Source organism: Anopheles funestus, chromosome 2RL (assembly GCF_943734845.2).
Source record: "Anopheles funestus chromosome 2RL, idAnoFuneDA-416_04, whole genome shotgun sequence".
Classification (NCBI taxonomy): domain Eukaryota; kingdom Metazoa; phylum Arthropoda; class Insecta; order Diptera; family Culicidae; genus Anopheles; species Anopheles funestus.
In genome coordinates, this window is record NC_064598.1 from 53,244,931 (window position 1) to 53,269,689 (window position 24,759).

Below are 24,759 nucleotides of genomic sequence, written 5' to 3' on the forward strand. Positions count from 1 at the left end.
AACACTCCATGACACACCAGCCACGGTGTGTTGTGTAGTACTAGGTTTTTTTTGTTGTTCTTTATCGTGAAAGGCGTAACGAGCCTTTCGCTTCGTACAGGCTCCCATTTGGACTGGTCGTAAACCAAACGAACGGTTATTATTGAAAAAGCGACCATCGAAGTTTAGCAGAACCCGTCCGTAGCAAAATCGCTCAGGTAGCAGAGCGAATACTAGCTAAAAAAAAGGGATAAGGTTGACGTTGGGAGCCCGAAAAATGTTCGAGCTGCTGAATCGATTTCATTCATAGCTCGGTGTTTCAAGCGATCGGAACGGGTTTTGGTTGGTTGGCTGGTGGGAGCTTTTATTTCACAAGTGATTTCCCCTGAGGGTCACATCGATTAATAAGGGGTGATTGGAAGCATCAGTTTTGCGAAGAAATTTGCAACAGGATCCAACTGGTGGCACACCAAATAGTGTAATGAATGTGATTAAATTTAAACTTCCAGTTAGCTTTGAGCCTAAGTGCAAGGTGTACCGCAACCGGCGAAGGTCAGTTTTGTGATGACGGGGAGATTGTTCGTGTGTAGTGAAACATGTGAAGGGTATTTAATAAAAATATTCGATTATCGTAAATTGTACCGTTCGGTGATGTGCCAGAGTGGTACCGAATAAATGCAGCTCCCGCTAACATTATAAAAATTGATGAAAAATTAGCTATCGTGTGGTTGAATTTCGGTTTTTCACAATGCAAATATAGTTTCAAACTCACATTTTCGGGTGTAATTAAATGGAATTGTTCGCACCCACAAATAATGCTTATCTATGTTGGGCTATCCCCTTGATAACATAATATTTAAATATAAGTGTGTGTTATACAATTTGCAAGAGGAACCTTCCAACGAAAGAAAATGATTGCAATAGGAAATAATAGTTACTTTTTACGTAAAAATCACTGTAGCCCTGAGAGCCCCCTGTGTACGCGACCTTGACTCTTTCACAACTCATACACCATCATCAGTATTAATTTCCTCCTTTCAACCGTTCCGAACCCCGACTCAAGCCTCTGCTCGAGGAAAGTAAAATACGTCGGTGGGCCCTTGGTTGCACGTGCATGTACATGCATAAAGTTGACCAATTATAGAAGTTATTCACCCACCCAACTGCTTTTATTGCTGTTTTGCAAGGGATGAGGGGAAACCGCGAAACGCAAGAATGATTTCGCTTCCGCGTCCGTAACGCTAGTAAACACTCGCGACGTGCCGTTTCGGTGCATCGCTACTGTCGCGCGTTAATGCAAAATAATGCATAGGAAGCATGCTTCCGATCTCATCTTCTATCGTTACATGCACCTCTGTTGAACATGGACAAGGATTCCTCGCAGCGCCCATACTACACCGGACACGTTGTTCAGTGTGTGCGAGTTGGTTCTCCGGAAGTTGCTGGGTAGTCGAGTTCCACGCAGAAAGTTCTGGCCAACCGTGCTGGTAAGTGGTGCGATTGTTTGACCCGATTGTCCGCTTTTGTTTCCTAGTACGATCTCTCATCTCTACTGGGACCACCAGCCCAGTCACGTCCGCCGACGTAATTGATTGCTTTGCAAGGACTCGTCACTCGTGGAATGAATTTCGATCCTTTTTGCACCGTGTTCTTCACAGTCCTTGCTGCCCGGATCGGAGTCACGACGGATCAGTGTGCGACATCAGCTGGAGTGCCCACAGGATTTCAACGTCCATCTTAGGTCCAGCGTAAACTATGCCAACCATTGGAGCCTACTGACGGAATCTCTGCGGCATGAACCGCGTTGGCCCCGGATACGCATCGGTGATCCAGCACGCAACCGGATTACTCGCCTTCACCAGGACTACCCATCGCAGCACATCTGGCAGATTCGGCCCTATGACATGCTGACCAGTGCGTTTATCGTTCGCACCGCAGCAAAAATTGCCTCATTGGAACAACAGCGCTCCCAAGGCAGGTTTCGCACAGGGCGTACGGTTTCCTCCTTAACCGCCACCACTATCACCACCGCGACCTCCTCTACCGGGCGACGACTGAGCCGGGACCGATCGATCGATGTGCCGGACGATGACCAAGACGACCAGCAGCTGGTGCAACAGTTACAGTGTCAGCAACTAATGGTAATTGGCAAGCGTACGACCGGAAGTTACGAGCTACGACTGAATAGTGTATCGGTTAAAACCCCCCGACACAAGAGACCCACACGCTAAGGGATGACGCACGACAACCACACCCGTTCCGCTTTCGTTTTGTCGTCGGACTTACCTGCACTACTACTATCACAGAATCATTTTGTAATGGACCGTAGATGTCCTCGTTGAGAACAGTCTGCAGGTCATTGTAGCGGTGTATCATGCGCAGGATGTCGCTGATGTTGGCCGTCCGGGGCCCTTCTCCTCCAAAGTGTGTACCATTTTGACCTGCAAAGGGAAAGGGAACTTTTGCAATTAAGGCAAAATGCTAAATAAAGAGAGCCGCGAAAAAACCTAAAATTCTAATTTGCTTATACTGCTCTAAATATTATATTCTCCACAAATAGCCGTATCCTTGTTATGTGTCTGCTATATATGACTAACTATACTTTTTTATCAAAAGACGACCCGGTGGTGACTTTGGTAAAGATATCGTTCTTACAGGATAGATCCGTGTATCCCAAAACCCATTCGAACCATATCCCCGTATGCAGGACTGAATATCCTGCTTCATGTAAATAAAGTTAATAAAAATCAGAAATGGCAGGCCCCAAGACCTGTTGAGCCGGACATTCACACCTCGCTACGGAGAAACGGCTCAAGTGAGATTTGGTACCGGTCATGTCTTGCGAAATATCGACGCCGTTATCACGTTATACTACCAGACGGCCTCGTTTGTGTAAATATCTATCCACGATAGTTAAGTTTTGCTTTAGACAACTGTTGTGAGCATTAAAAACCAACGTTTATAATTCCTCTGTACAATTTTGTACGGGAATTTTTTTTGTTTTTTCACCCGCCCGTTCCATTTTGACGTGAAATCAATTCCTCCAGCCGACGGACAAAAACAGAATGAATAAATAGAACTCAAAAAAAAATGTATTCGGTGTTTCAGAAACGCTGCAAACACGTTTTCCATCAAAAGTGACACTTTTCGTGCCACGAGTGCCCGAATGACCTGCTTCGCCTGGTGCTAGAATCGGTGCGATATGGCTTTGGCATTCGTTTGAAGGCTGCATTTTCGCGCGTACATTATCGAGCGCTTTGAGCTTGAATACTGTTACAGTTTTTATCTAAGTTTTTAGTCTTTCTTCTGAAATAAAATCCCAAAACGGAATCTCAACTGCAAGGAGATAGAGCGAATTAAAGGAAACCGAAAATTCAGTTTCCATTCCATTATGCAAGTTGCAGTGAAGCACGAATCGCTTTGTCGCTTCAGGAAGTCTCTAAAGTTAAAGCATAATCGTAAAACACAGGTTTTGGGTTGGTTTGGGATTTTTTCTGGCTGTAAAACAGTGCTTTAAGACGGAAAGAAACCATATTTTAGGCGAACGTTTAATGCGAATGAAGTTTCTTATCAAAATGTTCTTGTAACAATGAAAACAAGTTTTGGATCTTATTTAATGCTGGTAGATAAAACAATAAAGAAAAGGAATCATTTGATTTAACAATATTTACATGCGTATTATATAGAGACGAATAAGTTTTGTTGAGCTTTGAGTCTTAAAGTATTTGTTAGTATAGTGTTACGAGACATGTTAAGCTTTTAAACGTCAAGTCTTCTTGCTAATGCTAGACAAGATTTTTTCCACTTAGGTGCATAGGTGGTTCATAATTAATTTGTTTTGTAAGTGCCATAAAAACTCGACTAGTTCCTCAGGGTTTAAGGTGCTTTCAGACGGTAATTGAGTTACTGAAGGATGCTTAATATTTAACAGCAAGCAACGGGTGAGCTGTTCGAACTTATCGGTTCGAAATTATTCATCATCCACCATCGAGAGTTGGCCGAAACCCCAACCGTAAGCATGTCTCGAAGCTTCCGACTGTGTGCCGTTGTTGACAGGAACGGTACCATAAAAGTTTACGTTATTCCATTAATATTAGTAACACCGTTGCCCTATGCTATCCGGTGGAGTAAATGATCGTGGTGAGGGAGAATAGTGAATGATAAATGATTCATTTCAGCAGCATTTTTTCCACATTCACAACGGCACTGAGCGTTGCATCGAAGAAAACTTGGCAGCTATTGCGAAGGTTGGGCAAGATTAACTGTCAACGGGCGGGCTAGTAAGGAATGCTCGATTGAAACATCCTAAGCAGTGTTAAATACTTCGTCAAACATTCTCGACCGCATAACCGCGCTGGTAGGTGGAAAGTTGTACTTACCATGCGTGGAGTTGCGAGGTTTTCCGGTCAAATACTTATGAAATACCGGCGGCACCATCTGCAGGATCGCTGCCGTGGAATAGTTGGTACTGTCGCTGGATCCACTGTCGGAGGAGTCTGCGGAAAGAGAAAGCGAGCGAGAATAGGTAGTGTATATGCGATAATATTAAGATGAAAGACTGTAGCTATTTCCTACCGATAGCCACTTACCATAGTTTATCACATGAAACTGCAGGAACGCGAACAGGATGAATACAATTATGGCGGAACGAATGTACAGCGTGTGTCTTCTACGGGACAGTGCGCCAGTGTTCGGTAGTGCGATTGGTATTCGTCGACCTGTGAAGAGAAAGGGAAACGAAGCATTTTGTAGTTAGTTAAACATAGTTGAGTAGGAAGCTGAGTATGATCATGGGCAAATACTATCAAATAGCGTGCTGCGGCAGAAGATGTTGATTAGATCGAATGTTAACATTACACAACATTTTGAATTCGCTATTTTATTAACAATAAATTGCTTTTCCAAAGCTAAGTAATTGCTCTAGAAATAATCAGTTTGGCTAAGATGTTCGTTATTTATCGATTCACCATCTCTAAAAACATCAGATTGCATATATTCAGGCTAATTTTGATTAAATCACCACAACGGATAGAAATTCACCACAGCATTCAAACGATCGTGCAGAAAAATTCTTAATAAAGAAAAGAGTTTTATAAGTTAATTGCAAAGGATAAATTAAACTTTGAAAACAAAAACAACAGAACATACCTAATTTCACAGTATGTGACGATTGAAATAACTGGCGCCCTATTACTTTCGATGAACTTCTGACTTTGCGTAACTGTAGCGTTTTTCTTCGTCCCTCAAAATCAACATAAAATGGAACCAAACATCCACCACACCCACACAGTTTCGCTGGCAAATGTGTTCCAAAAGTTTATTGTTGTTGTTTCGGATAGGACTATTATCGAAGGCTGGAAACAATGTATGTTCGTACGTAATTTTAATCCTCGCGGGGAAAACTTTTTGACACATTCTCGGAAAACTCCCAACAAAACCAATGCCAACCCGCATGTGACAGTGTGCTTGCCGCCAACGATTCACGATTTGTACCATCGTATATATTTTTATTTATTCCTTGTGCCGGAAGTTTGCTTAAATTCACACACAAACAAAAACGGCGCGTTTTAATGATTTCTCTAAGCTGACGAAAAACACAAAAAGCAACATTAAGTTTGGTAAAAAAAACAGAATAATTCGAAAAATCAGCGACACCAACAGTGGTGAAGCAGTTTGTTCGACAGATGATTGTTGGCACGGAACATGAAAAAGTTTCATGCGAAAAATGGCCTGAAAATCCTTTTTGGCGGGGATAATAGAAGCTGCTAGCCGGTAGCGTTGTCACACGTTTAACTCATGGGAAAAAATTCAAACAAAAATGCGCTTCCTAATAAGATGAAACAAAACCCAGAAGCATGTTCTCGTTCTTTTACACACCCATGGCTTTCATAGCCCATGAGGTCAAATTGGGTTGAACATGGTAGCGAATGTCACACATTTGTGTCGAAATTTATCGCACCAGTGGATTTTATCTTTTCTGACATATTTAGTCCCAGAGCGCCCTGTGAATGGGTCGGTTCACCGCGGGCATCATTGTCATCTCGTGAAGAAGATCCGTCGAATGCTCGGCAAAGGCGCAAAGCATATTTTCCCAACTCCACCACTAGGAATCGTAAGTATCGTCATTGCTCGCATTTCCGTTACATAATTTTCCGTTCCAGCGTTGTAGGAGTTTGTTCGCATCGGGAGTTTCATTTACATGGCGAAAGTCAACGTCAGCGGCTGAATCCATTATATGTGCCTTTAACCTCTGTGTGAAAGGAGCCGAAAATCAAATGGGCTTTACTAATAATGCACAAGAGTACTTTTTGATAGGAAATGGAAGCGTTCTACCGCTAAGGGTGAACGGTATATGGGAGAAGAATACACGGCTTTTGGTGAACCAATTTCTACAATCCTTCCGGAACGTTCGGAATGGATATTCAAATTCATGTTCATTTAATAAAAGTTTGAAATGTCAGCTGTTGCATAATACCTCTTGCTCCATCAACATACCCTATCGACAAACTGCTCGCCTGAGAGTGAATTTCGAGTAAAATTCACGGCTTCACAAGCGGCTTCACAAAAGCTTCACAGCAGATCTTGTGAAGCCGTTTTTTGAGAGTGTGTGCGTGAGATTCATGATTTCATGAGCGCGTTTTCGTAAGGTTCATTTTTACGCTGTAACGTTCATTTTCAATCGTTCTTTCCGCACCGTTGATTTTCAACGGAGTAATGAAAACATTTTTTGTTTTTAACAAATGTTATATTATTTTTTTAATTTTCCTGGTTTAATGGCAAGCATAAAAAGATAACAATTAACATGTACTGTTTTAGAACCATAACAATATCAATATCATACCTTTTTTCTATTCTTATTATCTACATAGTTTTAGACCATACCCCTGAAAAAATCCAGCATCCATCCAGACAGCGTACAATTTTCAACGCTCGCATTCTGCGCCAGCTTAGCCATGGGTTTCTAATCCTGGTCCACATTATTCTGCCCACGATTTGTTACCGTTTTCATAATCCCGCGGCCAATTTCGATCGGTGCAGCGTAAACAAATCATAAACGTGGACATTTTCCCCTTTCCAAGATCAAGTTTTGAAGATATTCATATCCTGTATCAATCAAATCGGTCCAGGCGAAAATTCAATGGACCTTTCAGCGTGTTTCGAAACAAACTCCATCGTGCCTTTGAGTTTGGTATCGTGTGCGATCTCGATTTAATTTTGACCGCATTAACACGCGATTTTTTGCATCTTTCACTCCATTTTGTATCTGCAAATGGAATCTAAGACCGATATGGAAGAGATAAAAATACGTATGTTAGTTAAGTATTAACAAACGTTTTATTTAGACATACTTACGTATAACAAACGGCGAAAAATAAGGTTCCAACCAATAATAATCTCGTATCGAATGGAGACTCCTGTACATGATACGAGAAAAAACAAGATTATTAATTAATTACTCTACAATTTACTAACAGTATAACATATTACTTACTTGAATTAATTTATGATTCGACCTGATCGCATTATGTTATCTTGGACGGATGTTCAACGGCAAGGCGTATCAGTCGCGATTTGTAGAGGCGCTAGGTGGCGATAGAACATTGTCTCCTTCGAATTTGAGGCGTAATTCTTACGGAAATCAGATGTATACGGAGGATCGAACTTGTTTTGCTGAAAAAGTATGCTTCATTAGATATACATACGTAAAACAATACAACAATCGTCCATAAGAATGGACAATACTTACCTGAAGGGACTGTTAATTGACTGATAGATTGCCACAACAAACCAAGGTCACGCACTGTGAGCAAAGCGAAGAAAAAATCCAATGCAGAGCACTAACAGCAGCGGTTTCCAGTATCCTGTTGGTTTGGAAATGAAAACAAGGAAGATTAGGACACTGACACTTCTTCGAGAATCGTTAGCTGCGATACAAACCGATTTAGAACCGATCAGCAGCAAAAACAACCAATACTAAGGTTGGCTTGTCTTTCACTTCCATTGGCAGGTGCATCATAGAACTGAATAATCACGAGCATGTCCAATAATTTGTTCCTTTCAAATGATGCGAAAAAGATGTGGCCGTCAATTCATACGCTCTATCCGAGGGCGACCAACAAGAAGTATGAAAGTTAGCTGCAAGAGGAAAAGGATACAGAATGTTCAACCGATTGCGTTAGACGCCATGACATTGATTGTACACGGTAGCCTACCTTTAAAGCTGTAGGCCAAGGGACGCGTGGGCACAGTTGTTAGAAAACACGCGCTTTTTTGACGAAGTATTTTACACTACGGCACTTGCATCCTGCTTCCAGATCCTTCCTGCTTCCTGATTTGTGTACACCAAACCTCTAGATATGAGGATGAGGCCATATGTCCCTGCGCGTTGCTCTTCAAATGTCTTGAAACAGCTTGTCCTGACTTTGCATCGTCGCATTCAGCCGAAAGCAGCGCCAGCAGGTCATCACGCTGGCGGTACAACTTACCAGTGCCGGCACAGGAACATCCTTTTAGAACTAGAACTGGAACAACTTGGCAAACACTATTCCACAATCGAATACACAGTCCACGAACTGACGCAATCCACAATTCACTAACTATTCCCGTATGTACATTTTACAGCGACCGAGCAAAAACAGAAAGACAGATTTTTAGCCTACTACCCTATCGACAAACTGCTCGCCTGAGAGTGAATTTCGAGTAAAATTCACGGCTTCACAAGCGGCTTCACAAAAGCTTCACAGCAGATCTTGTGAAGCCGTTTTTTGAGAGTGTGTGCGTGAGATTCATTATTTCATGAGCGCGTTTTCGTAAGGTTCATTTTAACGCTGTAATGTTCATTTTCAATCGTTCTTTCCGCACCGTTGATTTCCAACGGTGCAATGAAAACATTTTTTGTTTTAACAAAAATAATACAATTTTTTATTTTATTCCCGGTGAATCTATAAATTATCCTTCAACCCATTTTTTCTATTCCCATTTTCTACATAGTTTAGACAGTTTAGAATGACCATACCCAAAGAAATCCAGCTTCCATCTAGAGAGCGTACAATTTTCAATGCTCGTACACTGCGCCATCTTAAGCAGTGGTTTGAAATCCTGGTACACATGATTCCGCTCACTATTTGCAACCCTTTTCATAACCACGCTGTTAGCTTCGATCGGTGCAGCATAAACAATACATAAACGAGGACATTTCCCTCCGTACGAGTATAAGTTTCCAATAGATTCACATCGTGTAACAAAGAAATAGATACAGTCAAAAATCTTCCATGAAATTGCAAGCGTGTTTCGAAAGAAACTAACATCGTGTCCTTGACTTGGGTTCGGGTGCGATCTCGATTTCATTTTGACCGCATTAACACGCGTTTTTTTGCATCTTTCACTCCATTTTGTATCTGCAAATGGAATCTAAGACCGATATGGAAGAGATAAAAATACGTATGTCAGTTAAGTATTAACAAACGTTTTATTTAGGCATACTTACGTATAACAAACGGCGAAAAACAAGGTTGGAACCTTGTATTACTGGAACCAATAATATTCTCGTATCGAGTCAGGAATCGCTCCTGTCAAACAAGAAAAAACAAGATTATCAATTAATTTTTCTATAATTTGCTAAAAGTATAACATATTACTTACTCGAGTTAGTGTATGATTCGACCGACCTTCACCTTTGGCGGAGTATGTTATCCTGGACGGAGGATCAACGACAAACTTTATCGGTCACGGTTTGTAGAGGTGCTAGCTGCAGATAGAACATTGTCTCCTTCGAATTTCAGGCGTATTTCTTATGGAAATCAGATGTGTACCGAGGACCGAACTTGTTTTGCTGAAAAAGTATGCTTCATTAGATATACATACGTAAAACAATACAACAATCGTCCATAAGAATGGACAATACTTACCTGAAGGGACTGTTAATTGACTGATAGATTGCCATAACAAACCAAGGTCACGCACTGTGAGCAAAGCGAAGAAAAAATCCAATGCAGAGCACTAACAGCAGCGGTTTCTACTATCTTGTTTGTTGAGCAATGAAAATAAGACAGATTAGGACACTGACACTTCTTCGAGAATCGTTAGCTGAGATACAAACCGATTTAGAACCGATCAGCAGCAAAAACAACCAATACTAAGGATGGCTTGTCTTTCACTTCCATTGGCAGGTGCATCATAGAACTGGATAATCACGAGCATGTCAAATAATTTGTTCCTTTCAAATGATGCGAAAAAGATGTGGCCGTCAATTCATACGCTCTATCCGAGGGCGACCAAGAAGAACTATGAAAGTCAGCTGCAAGAGGAAGAGGATGTAGAACGTTCAACCGATTGCGTTAGGCGCCATGGCATTGATTGTACACGGTAGCCTACCTTTGAAGCAGTATGCCAAAGGGACGCGTGGGTGCAGTTGTAAGAAAACACGCGTTTTTCTCTGTTGACGGAGTATTTCACACTACGGCACTTGAATCCTTCCTGCTTCCTGAATTTGTGTACACAAAAACCTCTAGATATGAGGTTAACTGTTAACTGTGGCCATATGTCCCCACGCGTCGCTTTTTAAATGTCTTGAAACAGTTTGTCCTGCCTCTGCATCGTCGTATTCAGCCGAAGTCTGCTCCAACAGGTTATCACGCTGGCGGTACAACTTACCAGTGCCGTCACAGGAACATCCTTTTAGAACTAGAAGTGGAACAACTTGGACAACACTATTTCACAATCGAATACACAGTCCACGAACTGGCGCAATACACAATTCACTAACTATTCCCGTATGAAAATGTACAGCGACCGAGCGAAAACAGAAAGACAGGTTTTTAGCCTACTACGACCTTTTTGAACATTCATTCGACACACGGCGAACGCTATCGCGATACAGCGAGCCACGCACACACTCTCATTTTAGGGTGATTCGAGCAAAATTTTCACCCCCTTTTCAAAAAATTCATCCATTGATGAACACTTTGTCGATAGGGTACGACCTTTTTGAACATTCATTCGACACACGCCGAACTCTATCGCGATACAGCGAGCCACGCACACACTCTCATTTTAGGGTGATTCGAGCAAAATTTTCACCCCCTTTTCAAAAAATTCATCCATCGATGAACACTTTGTCGATAGGGTAAGCGCGAAAGGATTGCCGAACGTAAACCACCGTTTTTTTGAAGCACCGTTTCGTGGTTGAATGCTTTTTCCAAATGCGGCTTTACCGAAATTGGAGAGTTATTAACATCACCTGCGTTTATTGAATTGTATCTTGTGCTTTGGAGGTGGAGTTCTGGTGGAATATCTGAAGGAAGGAACAAAAGCAACGATGGAAATGATATTTGGCCGGTAACTAAGATACGAACATTCTATTCTAGTCCATTGTATTGCAATTCTTTTTTTTTATTCTAAACGCAACCATTTGTCTGTATCGTTTTTGGAATTTCTTTTTGCTTTTTCCATGGTTTAAAATTGCATTGTTAAATACATAAGAATTTATACAAATTCAATAAAAGATGCGAAACATTCCACCTGAAATGCATATTGTATTTGCCCGCTATAGGTAGAAATATTTGTTAACATTCTCTTTATCTTTCAATTATTTTTTTCATTACATTTAGCATATTTGTCTTAATAAGTATAGGAGAATGAAGTAATAGTACATCTTTAAGCTTTGGTAATAATTAACATCTATCGCAAATTATGAATATTTTTTCAAGACAATTGTCAAGTTACAAGTACAAATTACAAGTATTTCAATCGTGTTTTATCATACGAATGGATTTTGTTTAATACAAAAAAAAATGTATCTCGTACCATAAATTCAAAGGGTCCATTCTCAAAGATGCATTGCGAAGAGAAAAAAACAACAAAACACCAAGTGTGTTTCGTTTCACTAACATGAACCACTAAATTATTCAAGTTTGCACGCGTGTGCTACAAAATCACGCATCATGCGACCATTTGGGGCCCATTAATCACGACGTGGCAGTACATAAAGCATCTTTCCTTCATTTTATCCCGTTTCGCACGACACGATTTATCTTCACAATTAAGTATTTACTCAAGTTCGCGGACTGCAAAACACGGACCGCGATGTTTTGTTTTCTTAATTTCCGCGCGGTGAAGCTGATGTATTGTTTGCCATTCCAGCTGACTTTCATGGAGAATGCGGACGGGAAATGTGTCCGCAACGGGGACGATCCCCAGCAGCACACTAAACATTAGCAGTGTAACAAAACAATCGTACTGGTTAAGATCCATGTTCCTACAGTGTAATAATTCGATTAAATGGATTAATTTTCCAATGGTCGAGTTTTGTGTACCAAAGGCACATATTGGTTGGATCTTGTTGTTTCCAAGATGAGCCAGATCTTGGAAGAAATGATGAAATTTTAGCAAACAATTCATTTGTGTAAAGCATCGCAACCAGCAAACGGCCGGAAGGTTGCTTCCCTAGTAGCAAAACCACAAATTACTAAGAAACGAGATAAACCACAATATCGCACGGAATGAAAGGAAAACAGACATCAGCAGGCAACTCACCGGGAGTTTCTTTAATCTTAGTTGTGCGAGATTTTTTTATGTTTGTGTTGTGGTAGTCTCTGCTTCATGGTGAGTGTTCCAAACTGTTAGCAAAACCAAGAAACATGCCCCAAAGTTGTGGAAAACATTCTTAGTGCTTTACTGGAGCGAACTTCACGGCAAAAGCAAAAGGTATTTGCTTTACTGCTGCCCGTAATCTTGGGCGCGTGTGATACTTTAGATTGTTCTGGTGGGACGGAGAAAATGTTGCCATGTACTTAGCTGGGATGAAAATGGAGGTTTAAATCTCAATTGTAACGAGGTGCGTTTCAATCCAAGCGTGAGGAAAACCAGAATATCAACAATGTGCAGATAGACATGTACAAACTTCTGCTTCTACATGACGATGAAGTGATGTTTGCACTTAACCCTCAGGACGTATTTCCGATTTTAAGCTACTCACCTCTCATCATATAACGTTGTCCACTCGGCTGTCGTAGATTGCCAAGGGGTTCCTCCACTGTACCAGTATCTCCAGACTGTGGCCGCAGAGGTAGTCGGTGCTGGATCAGATGTCCTATTTGTGTATTTGTCGTGCGATAAGTTTGTTTCACCTGAGATTCTCCTTTCGCGCACTTTCACAGTTCAATGTCACCCCGCTTTAAGATTGTGATGCTATGTATGAATAACAGCATTTAGAGTCACTTGGAAAAAAAACTTCACATCGTTCGGGGCTTGCCATTCATTCAGAAGATCCACTCCAGAAGAGACTGAGCATAGGGAAAAGCTTTCAGATGATGGGTACTACTAGCGTGCAGCACAGTTAAGCACGTTCACACAGTAGCTAGCCGAGCATCGCGCCCGATTGCATTTCCACATAACATCCGTAGCCGGATGCTATTATACAGCGCTGGCGACGCAAGCGACGACGGCAAGAGACAGAGTGTCCTGCGATTAAACCGAGTCGCATTGTTCCGGAACGTAAGGACGTGGTGTTACACCACCGCGTGGACGTGAATGGCGTGGCAGACACATAAGCATAGACGACGGCGTCGTTCGACGGGAGGAGTAGCAACAGTACTCGTTCACTGGTAGTGCTGCAATTACCTCCGTGTGCTGGTTAGTTACAACGGGTAGCATCTAGTGAAAGAAAGAATGAAGGAAGAGATTAAATTAAATTTAAATTGATTAAGACGCATTAGGGATCATCCGTTAATAAGATGTGGTATGAAAGTATATTTAAAAAAATAATAATTACACTTCCTTACTTTCTTTTCCATAACTAATATTTCTTCATTATTCTTTGCTACTTAACATGCTTGAAACATTTTTGGCTTCGTTTGCTTCTTTGAAACAATTTTCTATGTAAAGCAGCATCCACCAGGATCGTGAAAGAAATGTAGTTTTCATAACAAAATTGCACAACTATTCGCAACGCACTATCCAAATACCGAAAACGGTAAAGAAAAGAAAGTTAGCAACAAAAAAAACAACTCGTTTTTATATCAATTATTTGATTCTGTCTTAAACCGATTCCAAAAGAGTAACAGAAGAATTGAAAAGAAACTTTCTCTACACTGCGAACCAGTTGACGGATGATACAGCAGAAAGTACCATCCGCACTGATTGAAGCAGACAGTGAAGGAAAGTACGAAGAAATGGTTGGAATTAAACTTTTTGCTCAAAGAAAAAAAAACAAGAAAAAAATATTGTCAATGCCCCAAAGCTCCTTTTACATTTTCTTGCTTGATAGCTTCTGAAGAAGGAAAAGAAATCCGCCAGTGGGAATTGAACTGTTTTTAATGGCAAAACGTAAGTTCGAGGTAACGTAGGCATGGCGCAGTAGCAAAGTTTTTCCAACACCATTTCAAAATGTGCAGAAATTCGTACGACCTTCTGAAGATGCTAGTAAGATCTGTTCAAGTGGAACCCAAATTTAATTGTTTTATATTTCGCATCAAACACGATTATGTCACAAAAATATCTCGTTTGACACTTTTTCTCCTTTTAATTATACCGACCAAAAGCAAGAACAAGAGCACTCTAAACAACAGCTGAGAACGATCCATTTCTAGGCTTGAAGTAAGAAAAACCCATCCTGATGGGTCGTCAAATTTCGTCGTTTTTCCGTTTCGTTTGAAGTGCCGTACGGTTTGTTTGGACACGGTAGCGTGACTAAGGCCCAATATTAGAAATGATCCTTTTTTTGTCGGTGGTAATCCTTCATTCATCTCAATTCACAGATACTTATAGCGAGTCGACCATCCCAAAATCGTCTTCTTTCAGGCAAGTGAAAACATTTTCATCCAACCGAATAAAACATCATCAAACGTCATTTTCCATTTTCCACCATGGCGGCAAAATGCTGCGAAACAAATTGAATTGAATTGAAGCTCGTTACGTTCGTAGTTTGCATCGTAGATTGCTTTATCCATCGTCTCTATAGACGACAAGGACACAACCGGTCGCAAAGCGATACGCATTTCCGGCCTAAATTTCAATCGAAAAACGGATGTTAAGTGTGCTCGGAAGCTTACATTCAAATGCACGGTGCTGCCCTGCTTAGGGCAAAAGCTGTCTTAACGAAAAGTTTATCATCGAATTGCGAAACTTTTAGTACAACGCACAATGTTGTGAATAAAACACGTGTAAAGTAACTAGAGGTAAAGCTAACTAAGAGAAATAGAAAAAAGATTTACAAAAGCAGTCTTCATTTGCGTATTCAGTCGAAATCGGTCGAAATCAGCTTTACGGATTCTTCCGATCGTCATCACTTTTTATAAAAAAGAATGTCATCCATATTGTAATTTTGTTTGGTACTTAAAGTAATAGACTGAACAAAAATTGATGTCTTCGTATTGTACAAGGCGACATGTAAAGATATGAAAACTTCTGCAATGTAATAACAAATTAGAAGAGTCATTAAATATCCTTGAAGACAAAACAATGTTTCATTAAGGAAATGTGCTTCCAGTCCTACGTAAATAGTTTTATGCAATCCATTTTATTTGCTTTATTTTAATGCTGTGAACTTGAATGCTTCACTTCCATGATTTATTACATTAAAGCTACGGAAAACTGTGAACATATTTCCAAAAAATGAAATACACATTTTTCTAAGAAGAATAGATACCACAAAAACAGGAGAAAAATCCTTTTTAACAATATTTTTAAAGTTACATTTAATAAGAAATAATCGTATCACGTCCTTAAGTTGCCAATCATTAAAACAAGTCATTACAACTTAAACATATGCTTCACATAATGAAATTTAATGTTATTCTTACATAGGCAGGTTGATTTAACCAACCGCTCAATTCTTACGGGCTATCAAAACCCAAGAGTAATTAAAAGCGTCCAGTTTTAATGTCTTTACTACGGTTCGCGCTGAACTGTGCAGGTCCATTGGGAGACGGAATGATTTGAAAACTCGTAAACTGTAAGTAAAACATGGGCTAAATAAAAGTGAAACATAATAGCAAGTTTTCTCGAGTTGGGAAAAGATGTCCAGGAAGAGATCCGAACAGATTGAACGAGATTAGTGTGGAAGGTTCTGAAATGAAGCGAGGTACCGAACAGCAAGCAACACTGTGAAGGCGCGTTGTATGGTTTGAATATTTTATGAAGCTTAAAGCCTTCCACCCATGCGAAAGTTTCTTGCTTTGATGTTAGGTTATGTACTCGATACTAGCGTTGGAATATTTCAAATATCTGCAAATTGTTCAAGTGAAATGTTGTACTACAAATAGTTTTGTTTTTTTTCTGTTTTCCGTAAACACCAAAGGTAGCTCAAATGATTTGTATAAAAATGCTAAATTGTTATCGCGAATGTTAAATTAAATTTGTTACACTATCCTAATTTCCTACACTAGAATCCTTATTTTACGTACACTAGTTACTAATAAAAATATGCAATCAAAAGTTTAGTTTTAGAAAAAAATATCGTTATTCAAATAAGTAATACATGGTTCCACGTAACATGAACGGTATGAAATTCGGACCAATTCAAAATTTTCATGTTACGAAATACGTTAAAAAATATGTTAATTTACTTAAAATTTAACCTAACCTAATATTTATATCAATAAAATATAACTTATTTTTGAGAATACCTAAAACTTGCAGATTACAAATTAAATTTCAAAAAGTCGATCAAATATAACAAATTGTCAAATTTAAAAATTTCAATTTAAAAATTCGATTATCACGAATTCACCTAACTTGAATATTGAGTAACTTGTGAAAATATTGTACAAAAAATTTTACAGAAATTCCACTAATGCATGTGTATTTGTGCAAATAATTAGTATTGACTAATATTGAAGAACGAAGTGGCTTTAACACATGTTACGAAAGTGACTATTACTGAAAAATAGTTTATTAGTTTTTCGTTGGTTTCGTTTTAGTAACGGTCCTGTCGTATGAAAGACTGACACAATTACCGCTACCACATCGGAACACCCGAATATATTTTATAGTAGAAGCAGATGGTGAGCATTCAGACAATGGCAAGTGATATTCAAGAGACGTTTCCTTACGCTATTGATTGTTTGTCCTTTGCTGATGAATTGTAATTAAAAACTGCAACATAAACTGCAGTAAAAACTGAAAAGAGATGATGATAACTTAATGCAGGATACAATTCATATTAGTTGGGGACATTTGCTATAAAGATTATGTCCTTTTCTAAAAGTTAAATTTTAATTGCATGCAATAATATTTTTGTTAGGTTAAGTAGAGTGACATATCATATGTTTTCTAAGAAGTAAACGAAATGTAGCTAACGTGCAGGCAACCAATGTTTAATATTTGTGTCCTTTAAGAGTTTGCTGTCGACTGATTATGGAATGTTAAAGAAGCCATTTTTTTACATTTGCTGTATTTAAAATTATTTTCTTTTATTATTAAAAGCATTCCATTACAGCACAAGTGTATTGCAAGTAGTATTATAATTAAAAAGTAGATGTACAGAAATTGTTAATAAACTAATAAATTCCATTTTAAAATTTCCTGCAAACGAATAAACTATATTTCCATCTGATATGGGTGAGTATCCTTGGTAAACGAGGACAGGTTTATTGATTTTGATGTCAATGTATGAAGATTACGATTGAGTGCACTTTATAGTGCAACGTTTTAAACCATTGAGTGGGATTACGTTCTATTTTGCTATTTTGCTAACTCTACAAGACCCATTTTGCAGTGTATGTAAGGACTTTAGAGGAAAAATCTTAAATGTGCAATAAAGGGGAAGAAAAGGAACGATTTTTTAGCCGAGAAAACGATGCACATTTCTCCATCTGCAAACGCCATAATGCTATTTGAACAAATTCTTAGTAGAAAGGCCTTCAACGAACTCTTAACCTACTTATACCGTCAATTAATTGTACATCGGTATGACTGAAACCATTAGGATGCTGTAGGGCGTTCACGTAAAATGTTCCTAATTGGTTTCCAGTTTTCACAGTATTCAAATACAATGTTAACTGATGTTGATTTATTAAATAAAATTGTGTTATTGAAGAGGCATCTCTGTGTGCGAAAGTAGACCGATCCCGGAGAATGCCTGGTTGGTTGAACCCATTGGTTGATTTTCCGAAATATATTTATTGTTCATATAAATCATTCTTAATTGGTATTCGCTTTTTTATGTACCAGCTTAGCTTTTGGAAAGACCACGAATGGTACACCATGCCTTGGTATGCCTTGATAATGTTTCATTAGCGCAAAATTGAGTATGAAAGCAAAAGCATCCTGTGTTTTGTTTAAGTTTTATTGTTTATGATTCGCTCCATCTTTTCCACTACCCCGTCAAACGAGTCTGAAATGGTTTCTCTGAACGAATATTAGTATTCGAAAGTGTTTCTTCATATTTCCAAAACATCAATCAATTCTAGTCCAGCCGACCGGTCCTATTAAGCTATGAAAAATGGACACATTTCTTTTAAACAGTATTGCAAGATATCGTTGTTGCTCTAAAGGATATATTGTCTGCCGCCTGTAGCTAGTTCTTTGTATTATCGGCGAAAATTGAACCATTTTGTAATGATGATTTATGAAACGAATGTACACAGTGTTAATGAAGTTTATGCTTTTTTTCAAATTCTCAAAAAATTGAGCTTTGTTCAAACTGAATTATTGTTGGCAAGCATTAACATTTTAAATTTTTGATTCCAGAAATTTCAATTGTTTCTTCTTAAAACAAACATCAAGAGCTATTGTATTACTTGAAGAATTACGAATATGCATTTGTTTTGACTTTTTTTTCATTCTGCCGTTTAGCTGTACTTAAACTAATATGTAAGAAGTGATCTTTCAATACATTTCCCACCAACATCATTTTGCATTCGTCAACTGTTATCGTGCTACAGTAGAATAAGCAAACGAAAGATTATTCAAATACGCCCACATGAACACATATGTGTATTGTACGTTATTGGGATGAATAATATTCGAAACGTCAGCTCAAGCATAACCTTTATCAGGTTTAAGCCCAACATTTTTCTGATCGTTCATTTTGTTGGGTGTAGAAAGCTGATAGCGTGCAGCAAAGTTGTAAGTAATCTTTCTTCATCTATTTTTCCAATTTTAGAAAGAAATTTTTTCGTACAAAGAAGGGACAATTTGTATCTGTCGGTAGAAAAATATGTGAATCTTGTCACATCACATACCACATTTGTTGTGCTAGTGCTCTGATTCCATTTTTTTTGTCAGTTACCGTCTTGCTCCGACAGGCATCTGTTGACAGTGAAACTGTTCATCACGACCGTCGGCCGCACTAGTGCAACGGTAGTGATGCCGTGTGTGTTTAATTCTTTTATTTATGTATCCTGTCACTTTCAGCTTTCAACAACGAACGAAAGAACCAAAATTGTCTGCAAAATCCGCAATATCCGAAACGTGTCGAGAATATGCTGCTTGAAAATTGATACCGGTTGAGCTGTACAAATGCTCTTGAAAAAAAATGTAATCAGATGCTCTTCTTTAACTTTTAGCTCTCACAAAAGCTTGAAACTGACTAGGAAGCTAGGGGCATCGGATAAGTAGATTTTGCAATTCTGCTAAAAATTTCAAATAAATAAAAATACACCCGGATTACAGGTTGATTCTTCCGGTGCAAGCACACACGAGCGTAGAAGACACGAACGCCTTCTGGTAGTAACTAATTGAAATCTATTATTAATGGTGACTCATTTTTTGTAACTTGCATCAGAATTTCGTAATGGAGTCAGGTGCACCGCATATATCCAAGAATTGCATGTCCCCGACCAGAACATATAGCACAAAAGGGCAAGACATTTATCACACGACGGCTGGAAAAGGAAGCATAATTTATCACCCATCAAACACTCACACTTCTCCCCGTTCGCGGTCGTGAGGATCAAGTGCAAATGCTATTAGTTTGCCACTCATGAAGGGTAGAAGGGTTATGATGTCGATCGTGGAAAGAAAATAGAATCGAACAGTTGAAAATGGAACAAAAAGGAGATTATAGATTTCGCAATGCTTACCGTACCGAACGGTGTATTCTCGTCCATTCATCGTTTATTTATGGTTCCAGTGTACCCGTGTCGGGTCGGTTTGTGCTGTAGTACTGATCCGGCGTCTCAGTTAGATCGATTGGTAGACGGTTGCAACGGTCGAAAGTGCATGTTCAAGCTGGGTAGAATGGTGAATATTTTATCACGAGAAGATATGACCATTGCATGTGGACCTTCGGTTTATAATTTTTAATCAGATGTGTAACTGGAATCTGTACCGGAATTATTAAGAAACAATCGGAAGACTGGATAAGCAGCAGTCACAGCACTAACTACAAATCCAGGATCGAAACGAAGGTCATACAAGAGTAGTTTAGCTCGAGCTCTGCAAAGCAATACATCCCTATCGAACAGATCTATGCCGATTAAGAATGGATGAAATTCCTGAAGTAAATGAGACAATTTTTCAAGCCTGGATATGTTCCTCAATAGGTCAGAAGGGCATTATTGAACATTAGATAGTGTTCTGCTTTTCGTGTAGTGTATATTTTGTACGGCAAATAGCATGGGTTCATGAGTCGTAAAACTTAACAAATACTTCCATATCCAATGTGAAGTATTTTGGTCTAAATTGTCCAGGATTCGTTGGTGTTTTGAATGTTCATTTCCGACCGAACCCATATGTTTTATTGTGATTTATAGCGCATAGTTTATGGGCTTTTGGTCTGTTATCTTGGGTTAGGCAACATTCCTTGGGTTCACTCGCAATTTCCTAGGGAACATGTACTCTAGTAATAGTTTCTGATATCACAACCTAGTTTCAACCACACTCCAAGGGATTCCAAACCAGTCTTTGGAAGATAGCTTTCAGATCATGAGAATATCTTCAAAGCTATTTTCATTGCTTTATGAACACAAATGCAACACGCATACCATACTGGCCAAAGTTACTGGATGAAATATCTTTGTGATGATAGTTTTGAACTAGCTTCAAGCCATTTTTGTTACGATGTTTTCTTAACCCAAGATACCCACAGCACATCCCCAAAAGATTTAGCATGCACAGTCTGTGCTTTTACAATACAATATACTAACCAGTACAGGAACTATGCATGTGAGTAGAATCATGCAACATCTGCAAACACTTTTAGACAATTAACAATAAACAGTGTCACCGTTTCCAGACATTTATTAGCTCTACGTACGGTTTAATACTGTATCGTCATGCAGTTACCATATTTGTTTGCTATTTCCCGGAGATCTTGTTGGGGTACCGACGGTTGGAAAAGACACAGTGGAGACACTGGGGAAATATATGTTTGTCCTCCCTTATCCTGCATTCCCGCTACATCGTTGGAAAATGGAAAACACTTTCGTGTGCGAAAGTACAAGACCAATTGCAAAAAAGGAACATTCCAACAGATTGCAATGTGTTTGCATGGATATATCGAGGGCATTGACTAAAAGGGGCGTCACACTTGGCAGACGTGCGAATTTTACTTTGATGGGGGCTTTCAACAGCAACTATTACCTTCGCTGCAGCATTCCAAAAAACCGAATGCAATTTTCGGTGAGAATGCAATTCGAGCTGGGTACATAAGCTGCTGGTAGATTATTGCACCGAGCGTAATTTGCGCCAGCCGGTGCAAACTTTAGTCCTCTTGCCGGAAGACACTTTGTGCGACGGTGAACGGAGAAAGAGTCCGCTGTTGAAGCAACAATATCACTTTCCAACTAACCGCTGGCAACAGGCTCGAAGCAGTAAAAGTGCACTCCGCGCGACACCGACGCTAGTTTTTCGGTAGTTTAATTTGCTGTACCAACGGTGGAGGTGTTTTACTACGCACATAAATAAGACGATCTCTTGCTAGTAACACGGGCCGGGTTTTATATTACCACACTCTGAGCACTCGTTTGTTCCAACCATTGCTTAGAACGAGTTTTTCTTAGATAATAAATATTTCTTCTTTTGTGCCGTGTTCATTTTATTTTAGCAATCCAGTGTAAAATTCGATATGAGTGCATGTTGTAAAACTAGACTCAGCCTTAACAAAGCTATTGCATAAGCTTTCAATTTCAATAGGAAGGCGTTACCACTATTCGGAAGCCAAACACAGCGACGGTGCGAGCCTTCATATCACATTACGACTGTTCACTACACGTTTACTGCAATGACGGGTCATTCAATTTTCGACATCAGCATGGTATCTAAAAGAAGAAAAAACATTTGCCAATTGCAGTACCCAGCCTGATGCTAAATGATTATAGGTGTTGTGAAATTGGGTAGAAAACAGTTTACATGTGTCGTGTTAAACATGCGTTGATAGACAAAGATTTCGGTTTTAATTGCACGAAGTGGAGTGGAAATTGCATAAACTGCAGCACTCGTTTTCCGGACTTGTTTGAGCGAAATTGTGAGGAGGAGGATGTAAACTTTTGGGCTTTTGTGCCACTCGTTGAAACGATGGGCTATTTGCTGTTATTGCAACAACGTTTATGAGAACTGACCACGGTGTAATGTACGGGGGAAGAAGGGAGAATCGTGAGATAATAGCATTAACGAGCACGTCCGCAACAACAGCGAAAATTGCATGCGATTGCAATGCATTAAACGCAACGGCGATTTGCTTCCTTTGTCGGGCCTGAAGATGATGCGATCGTTGAGTGGGAAGCAGCTGTCAATGAAATTTTCCCAACCCAGCGTGAAAAACCGCCACCAGATTTGTGCGCAACAACACAACCACGTGTAGAGCCGCGCCAAGTTGTAGCCATTATCAAACCTTAGCGATCTGTAATACAAAAGAGTGCATCGGTGACGCATACCGAGACGGAAATGTTACTAAAGTTATTCCTTTTAAATCTCCAAAGTATTTCTACGCTGAGGGTGGTCTACACTTTTCTAGAAGCATCTCATTGCATACTTCCACTCAATGGAAACACACAAAAGATGGAAAAAAAGAAAGAAAAGGAAAAGGGGAAGAACATGTCTGTAATTATGTAACTTCTGACTCATTACTTAGCAGCTCTGGAGCGATAATGTTAGCATCAAAGGGCTAAGATTCTATGAGTGGTTGTAAGAGATGAAAAGCAACATGACAACCATCGCTGCGATTCATACAGCAAAGTGTGTATCGCACTGTGGGACTGTTTACGACGTAATTATTGTGAGAAATGTTGTACAACGAGAACATAATACTGATTGTGAAACATATTTGGTTAATTTAATTATTTTTGTTAAATAATTCACAATAAAGTAAACACTATTACAATAATTTAAAAACAGCATAATAAGGACGACAATAAGAGGATTTAAATGTAAAATTTTTATAGAAAAGTACACCATTGGAAGGAAATAAAAATGCTAAACCTAAGCTTTTACAATAGTATTCCAGTACAATATTTTGTAATTATCCGTGATTCAAAGATTAAAGGTTTATTCTCGTGTAAAATTTTGTCCCCATGGTAAACCGGCATTTGCCCTTGGTTTTCGCATGACGCGGGTCCGCACGGTTAGCGACGTTTATGCACACTACAAATTAACACGACAGATGAGGTGTCAAGCGAACCCATTCTCCAAACCAAGCGCCCGTCACGCGTTATGCTCGTGCCGGAAATCCATCGGATCATCTACACTGCACACGATTTCAAGCGACTTACCAGCAGCACGTAGTTTTGCTTCTCGGCGTTGGAGCACATTTTGCTGGCCCGTGGAAGATGAAGCGAAAAATAAATTCATCCCCAACGCGGGATGAGGGAAGAAGAACCCATCACGTCATCACGCAAGCCACGTTGCCATCAGCGCCATCCTGAGCAGGCGTTTAATTATCGTTTATTAATATTATGAAGAAAGTGGCAGTAGCAACGTAATGCTGCCCCGGCACCGGCTGCCAAGAGGCGACGTGCTAGAATCGTAATAACTAGAAATCATCCATCAAAAAAGCTCGTGCTGGAGGGTCAAATCTTGCGCGGCTGGAAGATAACGCTGCAGTAATCGAAATGCGTGATGCAAAAGCCCTACCACACGTGATAAGTTTACGATTAGTTTTGGTTTACGATGCCTGCAGCGATTTCGGGCGCAGTAAACTGGTAGATTTAAGCAAACAAATCCCCTCCACAGCTCATGTTTTATCACATAAGACAAATACAGTGATGGATGGAATGTAAAATCAGTGATGGATTTTGTTGTTATGCTTGTTATGCTGTAAAATGATGAGGATCACCTCAAATGATGTCGAAATAATTTCAGATAAGTACAAGGTACTGAAAAAGCATCCTTGGAATCGGCATTCAAGTCGCCGCCAAAGATAAAGGTAAGACAAATTTGTACAAATGTCTTATTTATTGTTTTGGGGTATGATTCATTTATCGAAGATATATAGTAAAAGCGATCACAAGCATGTCTGTATTTAATGTAATTTAATTGAACAATTAAAACAAAGTTTTAAAATTCCAGATTTTAGTGTTAAATAAGATTTGTAAAATAGTAATTTTTCCTTTACATATCATCATATAAAAAAACATTATCATTTAAATACAACTTCCACAACAAAACTAAAGTAAACAGTGTCCCAAAAAAGAGCTCCAGTGCATACGCCACTACTATATAGAACAGAATACACAACAAAGCTGTGCGGAATTTGTGCGTTTTCTTCCTAAAAAACCACTAAATCCACTATCACACAAACAAGGTTTGTCGTCTAAAGCTGGAGCACACTTATGGTTTGTGGATAATCAAACAATCACAGAGAATCGGTAGTTTTTGAGGCGAAGGTAAAGTGTCACTCAC

General features: G+C 39.4%; 2 protein-coding genes and 1 long non-coding RNA gene across 12 annotated transcripts in view; 1 reads left to right on the top strand and 2 right to left on the bottom strand.

Annotated features, from left to right (window-relative positions):
• Positions 1-24,759, bottom strand: part of LOC125760789 (alpha-1,6-mannosyl-glycoprotein 2-beta-N-acetylglucosaminyltransferase) — a 47,003-nt gene that overhangs the window by 10,435 nt on the left and 11,809 nt on the right. For all 6 annotated transcript variants that reach the window (XM_049421297.1, XM_049421295.1, XM_049421296.1 and 3 more), the window contains 4 exons: positions 12,956-13,632; positions 4,569-4,697; positions 4,359-4,475; positions 2,266-2,420 (listed from right to left, as the gene is read on the bottom strand). In XM_049421297.1, the coding sequence (XP_049277254.1) occupies positions 2,266-2,420; positions 4,359-4,475; positions 4,569-4,697; positions 12,956-12,965 (411 nt within the window). In that variant the 5' untranslated portion in view covers positions 12,966-13,632. The remainder of the gene's footprint in view (positions 1-2,265; positions 2,421-4,358; positions 4,476-4,568; positions 4,698-12,955; positions 13,633-24,759) is intronic.
• On the top strand, positions 36-2,498 carry LOC125760824 (uncharacterized). Its single transcript, XM_049421346.1, has 3 exons — positions 36-531; positions 1,352-1,466; positions 1,638-2,498. The coding sequence occupies exons 1-3, from the start codon at positions 461-463 to the stop codon at positions 2,208-2,210; spliced, it is 759 nt and encodes a 252-aa protein (XP_049277303.1). The 5' UTR covers positions 36-460; the 3' UTR covers positions 2,211-2,498.
• On the bottom strand, positions 6,470-11,107 carry LOC125760836 (uncharacterized). Of its 5 annotated transcripts, none has more exons than XR_007418056.1 (6): positions 10,962-11,107; positions 10,485-10,811; positions 8,193-8,328; positions 7,918-8,115; positions 7,472-7,841; positions 6,470-7,394 (listed from the first exon to the last, which is right to left on the bottom strand). It is a non-coding gene; the product is annotated as an uncharacterized LOC125760836 (long non-coding RNA). The 5 variants fall into 5 exon arrangements; XR_007418055.1 differs by having other exon boundaries at positions 7,472-7,650; positions 7,727-7,841; positions 7,918-8,328; XR_007418054.1 differs by having other exon boundaries at positions 6,470-7,256; positions 7,333-7,394; positions 7,918-8,328.

Excerpts from the sequence above, each read along its gene's own strand:
- LOC125760824 (XM_049421346.1), top strand. The coding sequence starts at position 461 with ATGAATGTGATTAAATTTAAACTTCCAGTTAGCTTTGAGCCTAAGTGC. Across the intron at positions 532-1,351 it reads GTGTACCGCAACCGGCGAAG|GATTCCTCGCAGCGCCCATA; the intron begins GTCAGTTTTGTG and ends AACATGGACAAG. Across the intron at positions 1,467-1,637 it reads AGTTCTGGCCAACCGTGCTG|TCCTTGCTGCCCGGATCGGA; the intron begins GTAAGTGGTGCG and ends TGTTCTTCACAG.